A 12792-nucleotide genomic window follows, 5' to 3' on the forward strand; every position below is an offset into this window, starting at 1 on the left:
ACACTTTGAGGCAGTGGAGGTAGAAGAACATGAGTCCTTCTCTTCCTTATCTCCTTATCCTAAAGCCTCTCCTCTACCTCGCAGTACCGGTAACCTCAAAGGGTCTGAAGCACAGAAGATGGCCTGAGGACGGGCTCCAGGAGCTCACGTATGTCAGGCTAGACAGGAAAAGTCCCCAGAGCTGCTGTGCAGAGCTTACGGAGGGGAGATAAAGCTGGAACTGTTGGGACTGGGCAGGAGCTGAGAAAAGGAGGGAGCAGAAGAGTTGTGTCCCTGAAAGAGGAACTCTTCTACACCTCCTTCACCACCACATCACCCTGATCTTGAGGCTCGCAGAGCTGCTAGCACCACAGCATAGCAGCATCCTCACACGGCAGCTGTCAGGGCTGTTTTCCTGTAAATCTCATCAAATCAGGATGTTCTCAGGCTGGATCAACTTGCAGAGCTGCTCAGGCATCGCTAAGCCAGACTAAAGTGTGAGCAATGGATTGTCTTGAAGGATACTCGGTGCTCAGACCATGGCTCTGCGGTGGTGGCTTTCTTAGCCTTAAACCATGATTTTCACTGCAGAAATGAGAGCGAGGTAGGAGATCCTCCTGGACCTTGTGCTCGTGGCCTTTTGCTGGAGATATTGCCCTTTAGATCTGCTTGCAGAACGATTCCTGCAGGTGCTCTTCTTCCTCCTCAAGTGCAAAGTCTCTCCATCCAGCTAAACCCTCGGTGAAGTTTGTTTGAACCAAACAGCTGCCAGCAGTGACACCTTAAACTGCCGTGGCTGTTTCCAAAGTAAACATTGAAACTGCTCCTTTAATTATGTCAATCAGGCAGAAAAATCCCCCAACATCGCTCCCTTTGCATCTGCTGTGTCCCCTGGAGCAGGCTCTGAGGCCGGAGCCGGAGCAGGAGATGCTCTTGAGCGTGGACAAAGCCCTGGTGGCCCGGCCAGACGGAGTGGCAGACAGAGCCGCGGGCTGTTAGAGGAGCCCAGCTTTCCTGAAACGACCCCAAATGAGTGAGAGAAGCTCAAACACCCTCTGCAGAGAGCAGCAAAGGTCTCTCTGAAGCAAGACGTGGCACGGTGCTGGCTCCAGCAAGTTCTGAGCACAGCAGGGATTTGGGGTGCACCGTCTGGGCTGGGACGGTCACCCCAAATTTTGTGGTTGTGTCAGACGGGTCGCAGAGCCCTGGGCTCCGAGGAGCCTGGGTGCCTCGGGATACCCAGAGCCTCAGCCTCCCGTGCTTTTCTTACCCCGCTGGCATCCTCGGCGTCTTGCAGTGTATGCATTAGCTCTGAACCTGTTTATACCAAACACTACAGAAACCCCACAGAATCTGTCAGCTGGGAGACTTTGGTTAACTCCTGTCATATTTAGTTTAGCATCTGACACCTCCTTCTAGACAAATACAGCTCTGGTTCACTGAACCTGATAACTCCTTTTTAGTACAGCGACTGACTTCCATATGGAATAAATTACAGTACCTCTTGAAAAACGCCGGAGGCAGCTGCCAAATTATGCAAAATTTAAACCACTAATGAACAATGTGATGAAAGTTGAATGAAGGTGTATTTACAAGAGCTACAACACACTGTCTTTGCGGAGCAGATGTACTGTCTGTACAAGTATGCGTGTGTCTGTGTCTGTACCTACGTACACGCACGCTCATGCATATTGAAGTTACCCGTGAGGGCTCACTGGTTTAGGTACATGCGTTCACACTAAGTGCTACCTGGAATTATTAAGCCAGAAGCTCCCCGGTACGTTGCTGCCTTTTTTCTGTCCACCGGGCAAATTTTACGGAAGCAAATTGCAGAAAGAAGAAGCGTCAGGGGGCTCTGAAGGGGGCTAAAGAAACAAATCTTTTAAAAAAAGAAGAAGAGAGAGGCGTGGAGGAACGTATCGCAAAAATAGACCTTCTTTTTTCATCCAAAGGCAAATGCATAAACAAATTGGCTTCTGAAGCAGGAACAATAGATCATATTACTGTGTCTCTGCAGATTTCCAGCATGACACCTTCTCTTGGTGCAGACTTCAGTCTCTTGGAGTTTAATCCGAGTGCCAAGGTTTGAACCAGAGCCTTGCCAACCCTGTCCCGTGTACAGGGCAGCACATAAAGCTGCTGGTCTTGTCCAAGAACAGCTTCATGTGCTTTTGCACCATTAAGGTAATATTCGTTCTTGTGAATATATATAATATTCACTCTTGTGAATATAGCGATCTGCTAAAGGAGATGCCAGGGGCAAAGCTGGGCTGTCAGGAGCATCTAAAGGTCCAGACCTTCATGATCTAGGCAGAGCACACAGGACAATGCAGTAAACTAATTCCCTCAACAGATGAGTATTAATTTTATTGATTCTTAATCTGCTATAATACTCTGCAATGAAACCACCGGGAAACATCTCATCATTCACTTCCGGGGGGGAAGGTTGAACAGAGGGGCTCTGATCGCATTTGGCAGCTACCAAAATGCAGCAAGCAATATTTAGCTGAATATTCTTCTGAGATCTGTGTCGAGAGCAACAATCCTAGGGACGGAAGAAAAGTGACCTCTCAACTAATTATGAGTCATTTATTCTGAACTACGCAAATTTTAGAATCCGAATCCCAATTAAGACATTACACTACATGTGTTAATTAGTCCCCTCTCCTTTTTAAATCAAGCCATAACTCTTCTTAATTAGGAGGTTAGCCATTGTAATTTGAACTGGCCTGGGTCTGAGGCACTTTTGGAAATCCCACCTGGGGGCTGTGCCGGGGATCACTTTAAATTGGTTGAGTTTTTACTTGGGTGATTATAAGGTCCCCAACAGGGCAGTAATTAAAGAGGGTGCAGCTTCCAAACTGAGGTGTCAGGGTGGTACAAGCAGTGATGTCTTGCTTCTAAACCGTGCTCCAGGGAGGCTTGGAGGAGGCTGGTCTTTGGATTTTCTCAGTGAGGGCTCTCGTGGATCACGGCAGCTTTAGCAGAAGAAGAAATCACTTCCAGCAGTTGTCCGTCTGCGTCCCAGGGACTCGTTATCACAACTCATCGCTGGCAATTCCCAAATGTCTCATTTACAGAACCGTAGCTGGTGAATGCAGGTAGAGCATGGAGCAAGGTAGGGAGCAGGTACTTCCCTGGCTCACACAAACACTTGTGGACTTCAGTCCAGAGTAGTTTAGATCATGTTCTGTGCAAAGCAAAGTAGCTAAGTGCTGGAGAAGAGAAGCCTGGCCTTCACAAATCGATAGGATTGATTCTGTCTCATTAGCTTATTAGGGAGCAATTGAGATATCGGAGGAGTTAAGTCTCCAGATCTTGTTTTCCTTCCCCACTTTCCCCAAGCCTTTTTACAATGAAGACAGCTTTCAGCAAGCACTGCTAGCAAAGGGCACGGAGTCTGAATGTTCAGGCACACAGACAACCTACGGCAGGGTAACAAGTTCCCACACATCAGCTGCTCCGTTAGAATTCATCAGGTGCGTGCCTGCAGCCTGCAGTAATCTGGTTTCTTGCATGGGCTGCAGGCACAGGCTGCGCAGGGAGATGCACCTGCAAGGTAATGTGTGTGTGTGTGCCAAACGCTCGTATCCCAGGCTAGCAGCATGTCCTGATGTGGGAAGGGTTGTTTGCCTTGATTTTGTGTTCTCGTCCCAGTGGAAGGGCATTAACCAGCAGATTTCTGCCCATGTTTGATGGCCCTGAGGCATCAGCATCCTCAGGGATGGTCAGAGGAGATACGGACTCTGGGACCAAGGGACTAAGGCCATAGCTGATGACCCTGCGGCAAATCTGGCTGCCCCTCTACGTTGTTAACATCTACTGAATACTCAGGCAGAACTCACCATCTACTTGTCTTATTTCCATTTGTTTTGGATTGGTAGAAAAAAAGTTAATGACAGGTGTCATTTTGGTGCAGATAGCTTCCGAACAACCCCCTCAAGAATTATATTTTATCCCCTAACGTTCGTAAACCATCCAAGGTCCTGTATCCTGGAATATACTTAAAATGGCATCTTCTACGAGCAAGATGCTGTCTCTGTCATTCAGTGTTAATTGCCTTGGAAGAGTCACTTAATGGGTCATTATCAGAACCTGACCATGCAGGTAGCTTCACAAGTTTGCTGTTAACAAGGCTTGAACTCAAACATATCCCCTGGGGACAGCCGGTGGTAAAGCATCCTTATCACCCACTCCGCAGAAGTTTCATTTTGCACAGATTAAGGCGTTGTCAAGTTTACTACTTTATTACCCCATTAACGAAGCCTTTTTGTGTGGTGCAGCTGACAGAGTTCCCAGTGTCTCTCAAGAGCCTAATTTCCTTCTGCTCGCGGACAGCCTCCGAAGCCTTAAAGCGAGCAGCACCTGCGTGTGGCCGGATCACCCCGTGTGCGGTTTACTCACATGTGGTACGGTTTGAAATGGGGGAAGCCTGCGTGAAGTGGTCCTGTGTAATGTGGGAAAGTGAGCACTTAAATGGCCTTGGACCGTGTAACCCCAGCAGATGCAGGAGCTCGGTGCAGGACTCAGGATCCTTTGTGGGTGTTCTCAGCTGGGATGACCCACCGGGAGGAACCCGCACCAGTTGTGGGGAAGGCTGGTGGGTCCGGTCCGTGAAATGGTCTAACGGAGCTTTTCTTTTCCAGGACATCCCTCCTGAGGTCCCGTCCCCGGATGATTCTCCCCGTGCAAAGCCTTGTGTGCCTCGCGGCCTTCGGCCTGGCCCTCCCCTTGGCCATCAGCCTCTTCCCGCAGATGTCCGAGGTCAGTACCTGTCTGGTCCCTGCAGTGGGATGTCACAGAATGGCTTACCAACGCCACGGCTTGTTTTGCCCTCTGGATAACGGTCTCGTTTCTCCAATTCATTTTGTGATGAAGTTGGTTGCTGTCTCTTTCACTTGACAAGTCACTGGTCAGGTGATGGCTTTGTTGGTCCCTCCTGTTAGCACATGCTACACCACAGATTAACAGCACGTGGCTTTGCCCCAACTTCTACCAGTGGCTGGATCATGTGGCGGGATGTACTTTCCAAGGGGAATCCTCATTCCACCCAGCAAACATACCTTTTAAAGACAAGGGGGGACAGTGCGTGGTCCTCCTTTCCTTCATATCTGTTGTACCGCACCACAGGGATCTGCTTCTCCTGTACGGAGGGTGTTGGGACTGTGAAGCGATCAAAACACCAGGGAGCAGTGGGGCAAGCAGGCTGGAGCATTTTGGGAAGCGTATGAGGCTGATGTTCTGCCTGCTTGGTCTCAGAGAAGCATCTCGACCATAACTGGGTGTCTGGTTCCTCTTCCAGTGGTACCGAGGTCTGGCGGGGTCAGATCACATCAAGAGATGTTTTTTATTTTTGGCTGATGGCTTCTGCCCCGTGGCTCCAGCAGGGTTTGTCCTGTCTTGTGGGTGGTCCTGAGCTTAGTCAGAGCTGAGCTGCACCAGGGAGAACATGGCTCAGCTCGCTGTCCCTGTGGCAGGGATGTTTCCGTGGTATTCACGTGGTGAAAATAAGTATATATCCCATTACTCAGAGCTGCCACTGGGATACACGTCTGATGTGGACCTACTTTCCCAGAGCTTCTTTGAGGGTTCCTGGCTGCTTGTCTTCTAGACTGGCTCCAGGAAGACACAACCTCAGGGGCAAGGCTTCTCCCCGCTTCGCAGTCTCCACTACATTCTTGGCGTTTCGGAATAATGTTTAGTCTGAGCCTGGGTGGTTTTCAGGGGAAAAAATACAAAACACTTCCCTGGATGGATACTGCATCTTGTGGGCACTAAAATGCAAGAGGAGAAGGTAGGATGGGAGTTTTGTAAGGGAAGCGAACAGAGGAAAACTAGCCAAGGAAACAGGCAGAAGGGCTAATGAAATCACTTGTACCTAAATTGGCTGAGCAAACTGTGAAGGTGTATTTTTTTGTGAGTCATGAATTTTGACTATTCAGTGCTTGGAGCTTGTAGATTTGCAGATTATAAAATTGTAGATTTGCAGATAGGGTCACTTACAAAGGGGTAAAACCTCTATCAAACAAAGCAAAGGGCTTTGCTGAAGTTCTTTTTGTTTCATATGGAACAATCGATCAGGAACACGTATTGCAGTCCCTATCACAGTCTCTATTGGTTACTTCCTTTTTTTTTTTTTTAAAGTCTGGATGGGTTTATCCACAACTTCTAGCCAGGGAATCTTGTTGTACACTTGTCTGCAAGACTGAAAAACATGTTACCAATTTTCTGTTGTTCTTCTAGCTGTTTACAGACTGAGATAAAACTGTCCTTTAATCTTCTGTGTCAGAAACAGAGTGTATCTGAATCTTGGAGTCTCTTGCTAAAAGACATGTTTTCTGCTGCTTTAATGATTCGTGTGGCTCTTTCTTAAACTTTTTCTAATTAGTCAACATCCTTTTTGGAGCATTTCCACGAGAACCAGACATGGTATTCCAGTAAGGAATTGCATAAGTTCCAGTTACAGGGGCAGTGTGATTTGCCTGCTTCTGCTTGAGTTCGTACGTCCACAGAGCACGTTAGTCGTTTTGGCATGAGCTCAACCGAAGCTCCTTGTCCATCGGTTATTTACCGTGATCCCAAGTTCTGCTCAGAGGTTTCGGTTATGAAAGACTGAGAAGTATTTCCAGGCCTAGCACCTGTTTGAGGAACATGTCATTTACCCCAAAGGCAGCATTGACGCCGTTCCCCCAAAAAGATGTCCCATACATTCATTGCTTCCAGAGGCAGCTTTGTTATTGACCGTAGTACCATGCACATTGGCTTCCTTTCCACAGATGGCCATGTGAGCTACAGGCCTCTGGATCTCGGGCTCTTGATTATTTACCACTTTCTCAGTCTTTGTGTCATCTCTAACCTTTATCAGCAGTCATTGTATGTTTTCTCCCTTCTCACTGATGACGCATGTTTAATAGTATTGGCCAAACCAAACCTTTCTTTCAACACAGACAGGAATCTGACCCTCCAATTCTGTTTTGAAACTTATTGTTTAGTACATTTTCAGTATTTTTTTGTAAGCAACGTTTAACACGCAATTCTTTGAAATAGTAAGTGCCAGCTAAGGTCAGTGGGAACGAAAGTTTTGGGACCTATATCTGAAGCATTCAGAGGTAAACACTTTGAGCTCTAAAAATATTCATTGTTTTAGTTTCCTCATCTAATAATGAAGCTCACAAGGTCTTTCTACCTTTTCTATTATAGTCTGAACTTTATGGGTGACAGATACTCTATAATGTGTCGTATCTGATACAGCAGCTTGTAAAATTGTGTTGATGCTAACAGCTGAATGAATTCTAGCCCACAAGAAAAATTAAGGTCTCTCTTCCTTCAGAGGATATACAAATTGCAGGCATCAGTCAATACTGAAAACCATACAGCATCACTTGAGAATGACCTTCTAAAAGCAGATGAAATGTTATCCGCAGTGTAAACATGAATCAGCGCTGATTAGTAGATCAAACAGAATGACGTGCTCCCTGCCCACGCACCGTGTCAATGAAGAGACACCATTACAGCTGGTGGTGAGGCTCATTGCCCGCTGAGGGCTTGTCTTTGCTCAGCTGGCGTGAGCTCCGCTCGCACAGCTGGACCTCGGATCTCTTGACACCAAGGAGTCAGGTTTTCCAAAGCAGCCCAGGCTGATCGGCCTCCCAGTTAGTTCTGCATTCACTATAAATGTGTGTGAGCGTGTAAGGGCGTTCCTCCCATTCATCAGTCTCATTGAGACGCCCTCAGTGGTCAGTGGCTTTGGGGATGCTCAGGTAAGCAGAGCAAGTGATTCACCTGAAAGAATCTTTCTAGAGTCATTTTATTCACAATCTTGGAAATGAAATCCGAGTTTCCTTGCAGAGAGTATTTCTCAGAAAGTGTGGCTTCTTGGTTTCTGGTCCATCCGTTCACCAGGTAACTAAGTTAACAGTTTTTGAACACCGACCTCTCACTCTCTGTAGGTATATACGTGTATATGTGTACGTGTGTGTGTATGTGCTTTCCCTTGTAACTACAGCAGGTGAAACAGCCAGGAGCATAACACAGCAGAGATGATGCTGTTGTAATGAGCTCTACCCAGGGAGTAAATTATTAACGACAAGATGTAATAGGCGTGTTCTGTTCCAAAAATATGATTATGGTCTGAGCAGCAACCCTTACAGGAATTGTAAATGAGCCAAATTCTGCCCTTAATCACACATTCACAGTCCTTTTTCTTTAGTCAGAGAGCAAACACAGAAGCTGATGTGTTATTAAGCTCTTGTTTTAGCACAGGAGCTTTTGATCCTCTCTGCAAAAGGGGCTTTTGAGCATGTTTCAAACTTACAGTTAGTTTTCAAGCAAAATTGAAGCCTTGTGATATATTTAATAAGTGTCCCATATCAATGCGGCCATTTTATCATGTGTCAACTAAATGTCCCTTCCCTGTCTTGCCAAATACCTTCTTCTGGAGTGGCAGCCCCTGTGGGTTTGCTGCCACTCGCAGCTGGGGAGCAACCTCGGACCAGCGGGGTCCCATTCTGGTTACACGGTGCCTTGGCATCCATGCCCCAGTTAAATGGCTGGTCTCAACCAGGTCAGATTCTGCTTCAAAGTACCCCAGATGTAGCTGCTTCACTTAGTCCTGTTTTGAAGTAGCGTAAGAGGAATCAAAATTCAGCTCTGCTTGCATACAGAAACATAAGTATCAGCTAAATGAAAATTGTGGAGCTAAGCAGCCTTCATGCCCTGGGAAAAATAATGCATCCAGACTTACTTTTGGGTCTAACCAAGACCTCAAATCTTCCTTCAGTTTGTACAGATGGAATCCCCTTTGCTGCCTGCCATGGTGCTCCAGAATTAGAGCGTTTTTCTAGGTGTCATGGTTTTTTAAGATCACCTTATAAAAATAAAACCTTAGTGTGAACCATAAAGACAGGTCCTTGAGATAGAGCACACTTCAGACACCGAGAACTACACTTTGCATCCCAACATAGTGTTAACTCCAGAACCCAAATACATCAATATGCATTAAATAATTCACTTCTGTTAAGTTTGGGAGAAACGTGTAGTTAATGCATTTAGCCCACAACCTCGAACTGCCTCCCATGCCCCCCGGGGAATCTCTTTTCTAGCTGCCTATCCTACAGCATCCCCACTGACAACTCCTACTCAGCTATGCACTGCCAATAGAAACAGCTGTGACAGTTCCAAACTGAAAATGGGACTTGTGCAAATGAAATTCAGTGTAGCAGCAAAAGAAATAACCGTGGGGTTGCTCCACCGATTTTCTTCCCTTTGGGCTCTGCTCATCCAGATCGCTCATTTTTCAGCACGTGAGAGGATGCTCTCGAGCTTCCAGAGGGCTGCAGACCCACAGGAGCTTGCCTTATCCCGTGGCCCATGTGTCGGGTCATGCTGCTAAAAGAAGGATAAAGCCGGGTGAGAAATGGAGCCAAGGCAAGAGCTGAGAAACCCTTCCACTAGGAAGGGTTGTACGCATGTATAATACACGTGCCCTCACCAGAGGTTAAGTTTAAAGGGCTTTGATAGCTGCTTGGGGCACAACAAGCCGTCTTCTGGAATTAGGCTGGTTGCAGCTGAAAGCCTTTTCTTCAAAATAATCTTCCTTTTGGATCTCCAGGACAAGGGGAATAAACAGCCTAAAATCCAAGGCTGAGCTATTGTTTTCCAATCTGTTTTAGCCTTCATCTTGTTGGCAGGCTGCTTTAGAAAAGCAAAAGGTTAATGAGCCAATGTGCAGTGGGATTATTGCAGTAAAGATGACAGTGAACCAGTAATTACTAATTAGATGCAGTTTAACAGGAGGAACAAGTGAAATCTCCTCTTCACCAACTGTCAATAATTAGCAGATTTGGTGAGGTTGAAATGTGTCCACAGTTAAAAGGCTGATTTTTTAATGAAATGGCACTTGACAAAAGAGCTGTATGGAGGTCACAGCCATAGCCCTCGAGACGCTTCCCTATACCATACTTAGGAGGGAAATCAGATGCAAGACAGCAGGGGGTCCCCATGAAACCATTTCTCCCTTGGGATTGCATTGCGCAGGGGGAGGGGAGCCGGAGGGATTCTCTGCAGTAATTTTGTCCAACTTGGACGAGAAGCAAAGGAAAGGATTTGCCAGCTGCCATGGGGAAAAAAAATGTTTGAGAAGTGAGAAGTTCTGTGGGGTTTCTTTGCTTTTGGGTCTGAGGAACCCTTCCCTGAGGGTCCAGCAGCCTGGGCGTGCTGCTGGCCAAAGCCTGCCCTCGGGTGGAGGTTGCTCTTGGAGGGAACGAAGGTTGATCTTAGAGAAGAAGCCATGAGGTCCTTAAGGACTGGCAGGAGGCTAGGAGCTCAGCTCTGTGTGTCTGCCAAAGACTGAGGAGGATTCAAGCCGTACCCTGCGGCTTCGGTTCCATGCTGCCACGCAGATGATGCTCCACTGTTGACTTCTGAAGCGTTCAGAAGTTCCTCTGAGGTTTCTCTGTGTGCTCTTCCTATTACGGCGAAGTAGCTAGTGGCACAGACGTGAGTATCTTTATTTTCCATGGGAGCTATAAACGTGGAGGTGATTGCTGGAGCCCGTTAGTGCCCGTTGTAAGTTGCTAGCTTGTCTTTTCAAAGAAATAACAGCCTACGGAAGTCATAAAGCAGGTTTCTACTCATAAACCTGGCAGGGTTTCCAGGTATATAACGTATACAGTGGCCCATGGTGGCCAGCCTGGTTGGCTGTCTGCATCCTCTTGGGTCTGTTTTGGCCTCCCAGCTGATGCTGGGGGTAGTGTTCCTACGGACTGCTCCTGATGAGCAGCAATAAATCCTCCCTCTCTGGGGGAGGAGGCCAGCCATACGGGTGGAAGCTGGGCTCTACCAGGGAGAATGTGCTCTGGTTCCTGTTGGTCTGTGCTGCTGTAGCCCTGCGTGTCCCGTGGTCAGAGACCGTTTGCAAGTATTCAGGGAGCTGTGGTGCGTTAGTTTTAGTCCGGGACCTCTAGTTTATTTTGATTTGTGACTCATGGGGCTTATCTGAGCTGGTTTTTGGAATTACAGGACCATAGCCTTAATGTTGCATTACGGAAGAGCCGTGTCTTCCTGTAGCACGACGGGACCGTGCCTCAGCTGAGCAGTGGAAAGCAAAGATCTCTCCAGCCTTTGCTTTAATAGTCAGAGACTGGTGTACACAAAGCAAGGAGCACATCTGTCCTCCTGTGCCTCTGGGGCAGCCTGCCCTTGCTGTCAGCGTGGGCATGGACCTGAAGTCTGGAGGTGGAAGTGATTGTCACCAGCTTGTTCTGTGACAAGTTGTTCTCTGCCCCAAACCAAACCACAGCCGTGACCATGAATCTTCACCAGAGCAGCGTGAAGCACTGTGGGACCAGTTCCCCACACTCAGTTCTGCCGTGAGTTGAGCCCTCGTCTCAGTAGCTGGTGCAGAGCTGGGACCTTAGTGACACGGCACCGCAGAAGCCCTCGCCCGTGCACCCCAAGGAGGCGACGTGCGATGTCTGCAATCTGCTGAGCAGGAAAAGCAGCCACTGGCCTGAGGGGTGAGCACTAAAAGTGAACTCGAGGCTAAACAGCCGGTTTTTTGGAAAGTTTCAATATCCCTTGACTTGGAACAGGAGCACTTTTACCATTTGCTTGTCTGACGTCTGCATCCCTTCTCTGCTGCCCCGAGCCCTCTCTCATTGAGAGCGTCGAGCACAGGAGAAGGCGATGTGCTCCCAGCTTCGCCCTCCTCGTGTTTAGGCTTTCTTCACCCACCCCAGCTGTCAGGCAGGGTTTACAGACCCAGCGTGTGCTTCCCGAGGAGCCAGACTTCCCACACTGCTTCTCCCTTTGCCATACCCTTTGGCTTTCCCTTTGCAGCTCCAGCCTGGCATCTGCAGAACATGTCTCCTGTAAAAGCAACGGGGAACAAAAATACCCCAGTAGCTCGTCTGCTGTGCTGCAGGATCCCTCAACAACCTCAGGTTTCCATCTAATTGTGCTGCTCAGGAAGGCTGCTACCCAGGAGACTGCGAGCACGGAGGAGTCTGTGCATGGCTGGAAGTATTTTGGTGTGACACACAAAGAATTAAGCCCGGAGCTTTTGCTGTGTTTATTTTAGCTTGCAGGGTCTGACCCAGCCTCCATGGTGTAAATTCCCGAGTCAGAGTGGCAGCAGGGCTTCTGGGGGAGCTCAGGTCACGCAGGCAGGCTGGAAGGACACAGCCTTAAACGTGCCTTAAACCCTGTTCTTGAGCATGTCTCACACTGAAGGTGTTCCTAAATACTTGGAGGCTTCAAGGTTAGTTGTCCTCCCCTCCCAGCCGTGCTTTAGCCGGAGCTGCTGAGCCATCATCCGTGCTTCTACAAACAAACAAACCCAAGGAAGCCCAGATTCCACGACCATGACATCCTTTTCCTGTGCCCCCTGCTCCCAACTCCCAGCAAAAAGCCCCAAATTCACAGAATCGTGGCTGAGGTTGGGAGGGACCTCGGGGTCCACCTGGTCCAGCGCCCTGCTCAAGCAGGGACACCGAGAGCAGGGTGCCCGAGGATAAATTCTCATTACTATAACTCCCCATCTCTTCTGTCTGATGCTGCTTTCTTTATTATTTTATTTTTGGGGACTGTAGCAGGGGGGAGACACGCGGTGTGGTGGTTTCCTTCTGCACTTGTCTGGCTGGCTGCAGCAGCGCTTCCAGGCGCGCACCTGCGCCGCAGCCCTTATCCCCCTCATCCCTGCCTGCACCCGTGCTGCTGCCTCGGTTTAGCAGGAGGAAGAGGGAAGATTTGGTCTGAGCGGGGCTGAAGCTTTGGGAAGAGCGCAGGAAGAGGAAGGATCCGGTCTCCAGGGGC

At 48.3% G+C, this 12792-nt stretch overlaps 1 protein-coding gene across 3 annotated transcripts in view; it reads left to right on the forward strand.

Annotated features, from left to right (window-relative positions):
* The window catches only part of SFXN5 (sideroflexin 5), a 95540-nt gene that overhangs the window by 66806 nt on the left and 15942 nt on the right, over positions 1-12792 (forward strand). For all 3 annotated transcript variants that reach the window (XM_083834144.1, XM_083834145.1, XM_083834146.1), the window contains exon 13: positions 4626-4743. In XM_083834144.1, the coding sequence (XP_083690270.1) occupies positions 4626-4743 (118 nt within the window). The remainder of the gene's footprint in view (positions 1-4625; positions 4744-12792) is intronic.

The sequence above is a fragment of the Anser anser genome (genome assembly GCF_964211835.1).
Source record: "Anser anser genome assembly, chromosome: 4".
Taxonomy (NCBI): domain Eukaryota; kingdom Metazoa; phylum Chordata; class Aves; order Anseriformes; family Anatidae; genus Anser; species Anser anser.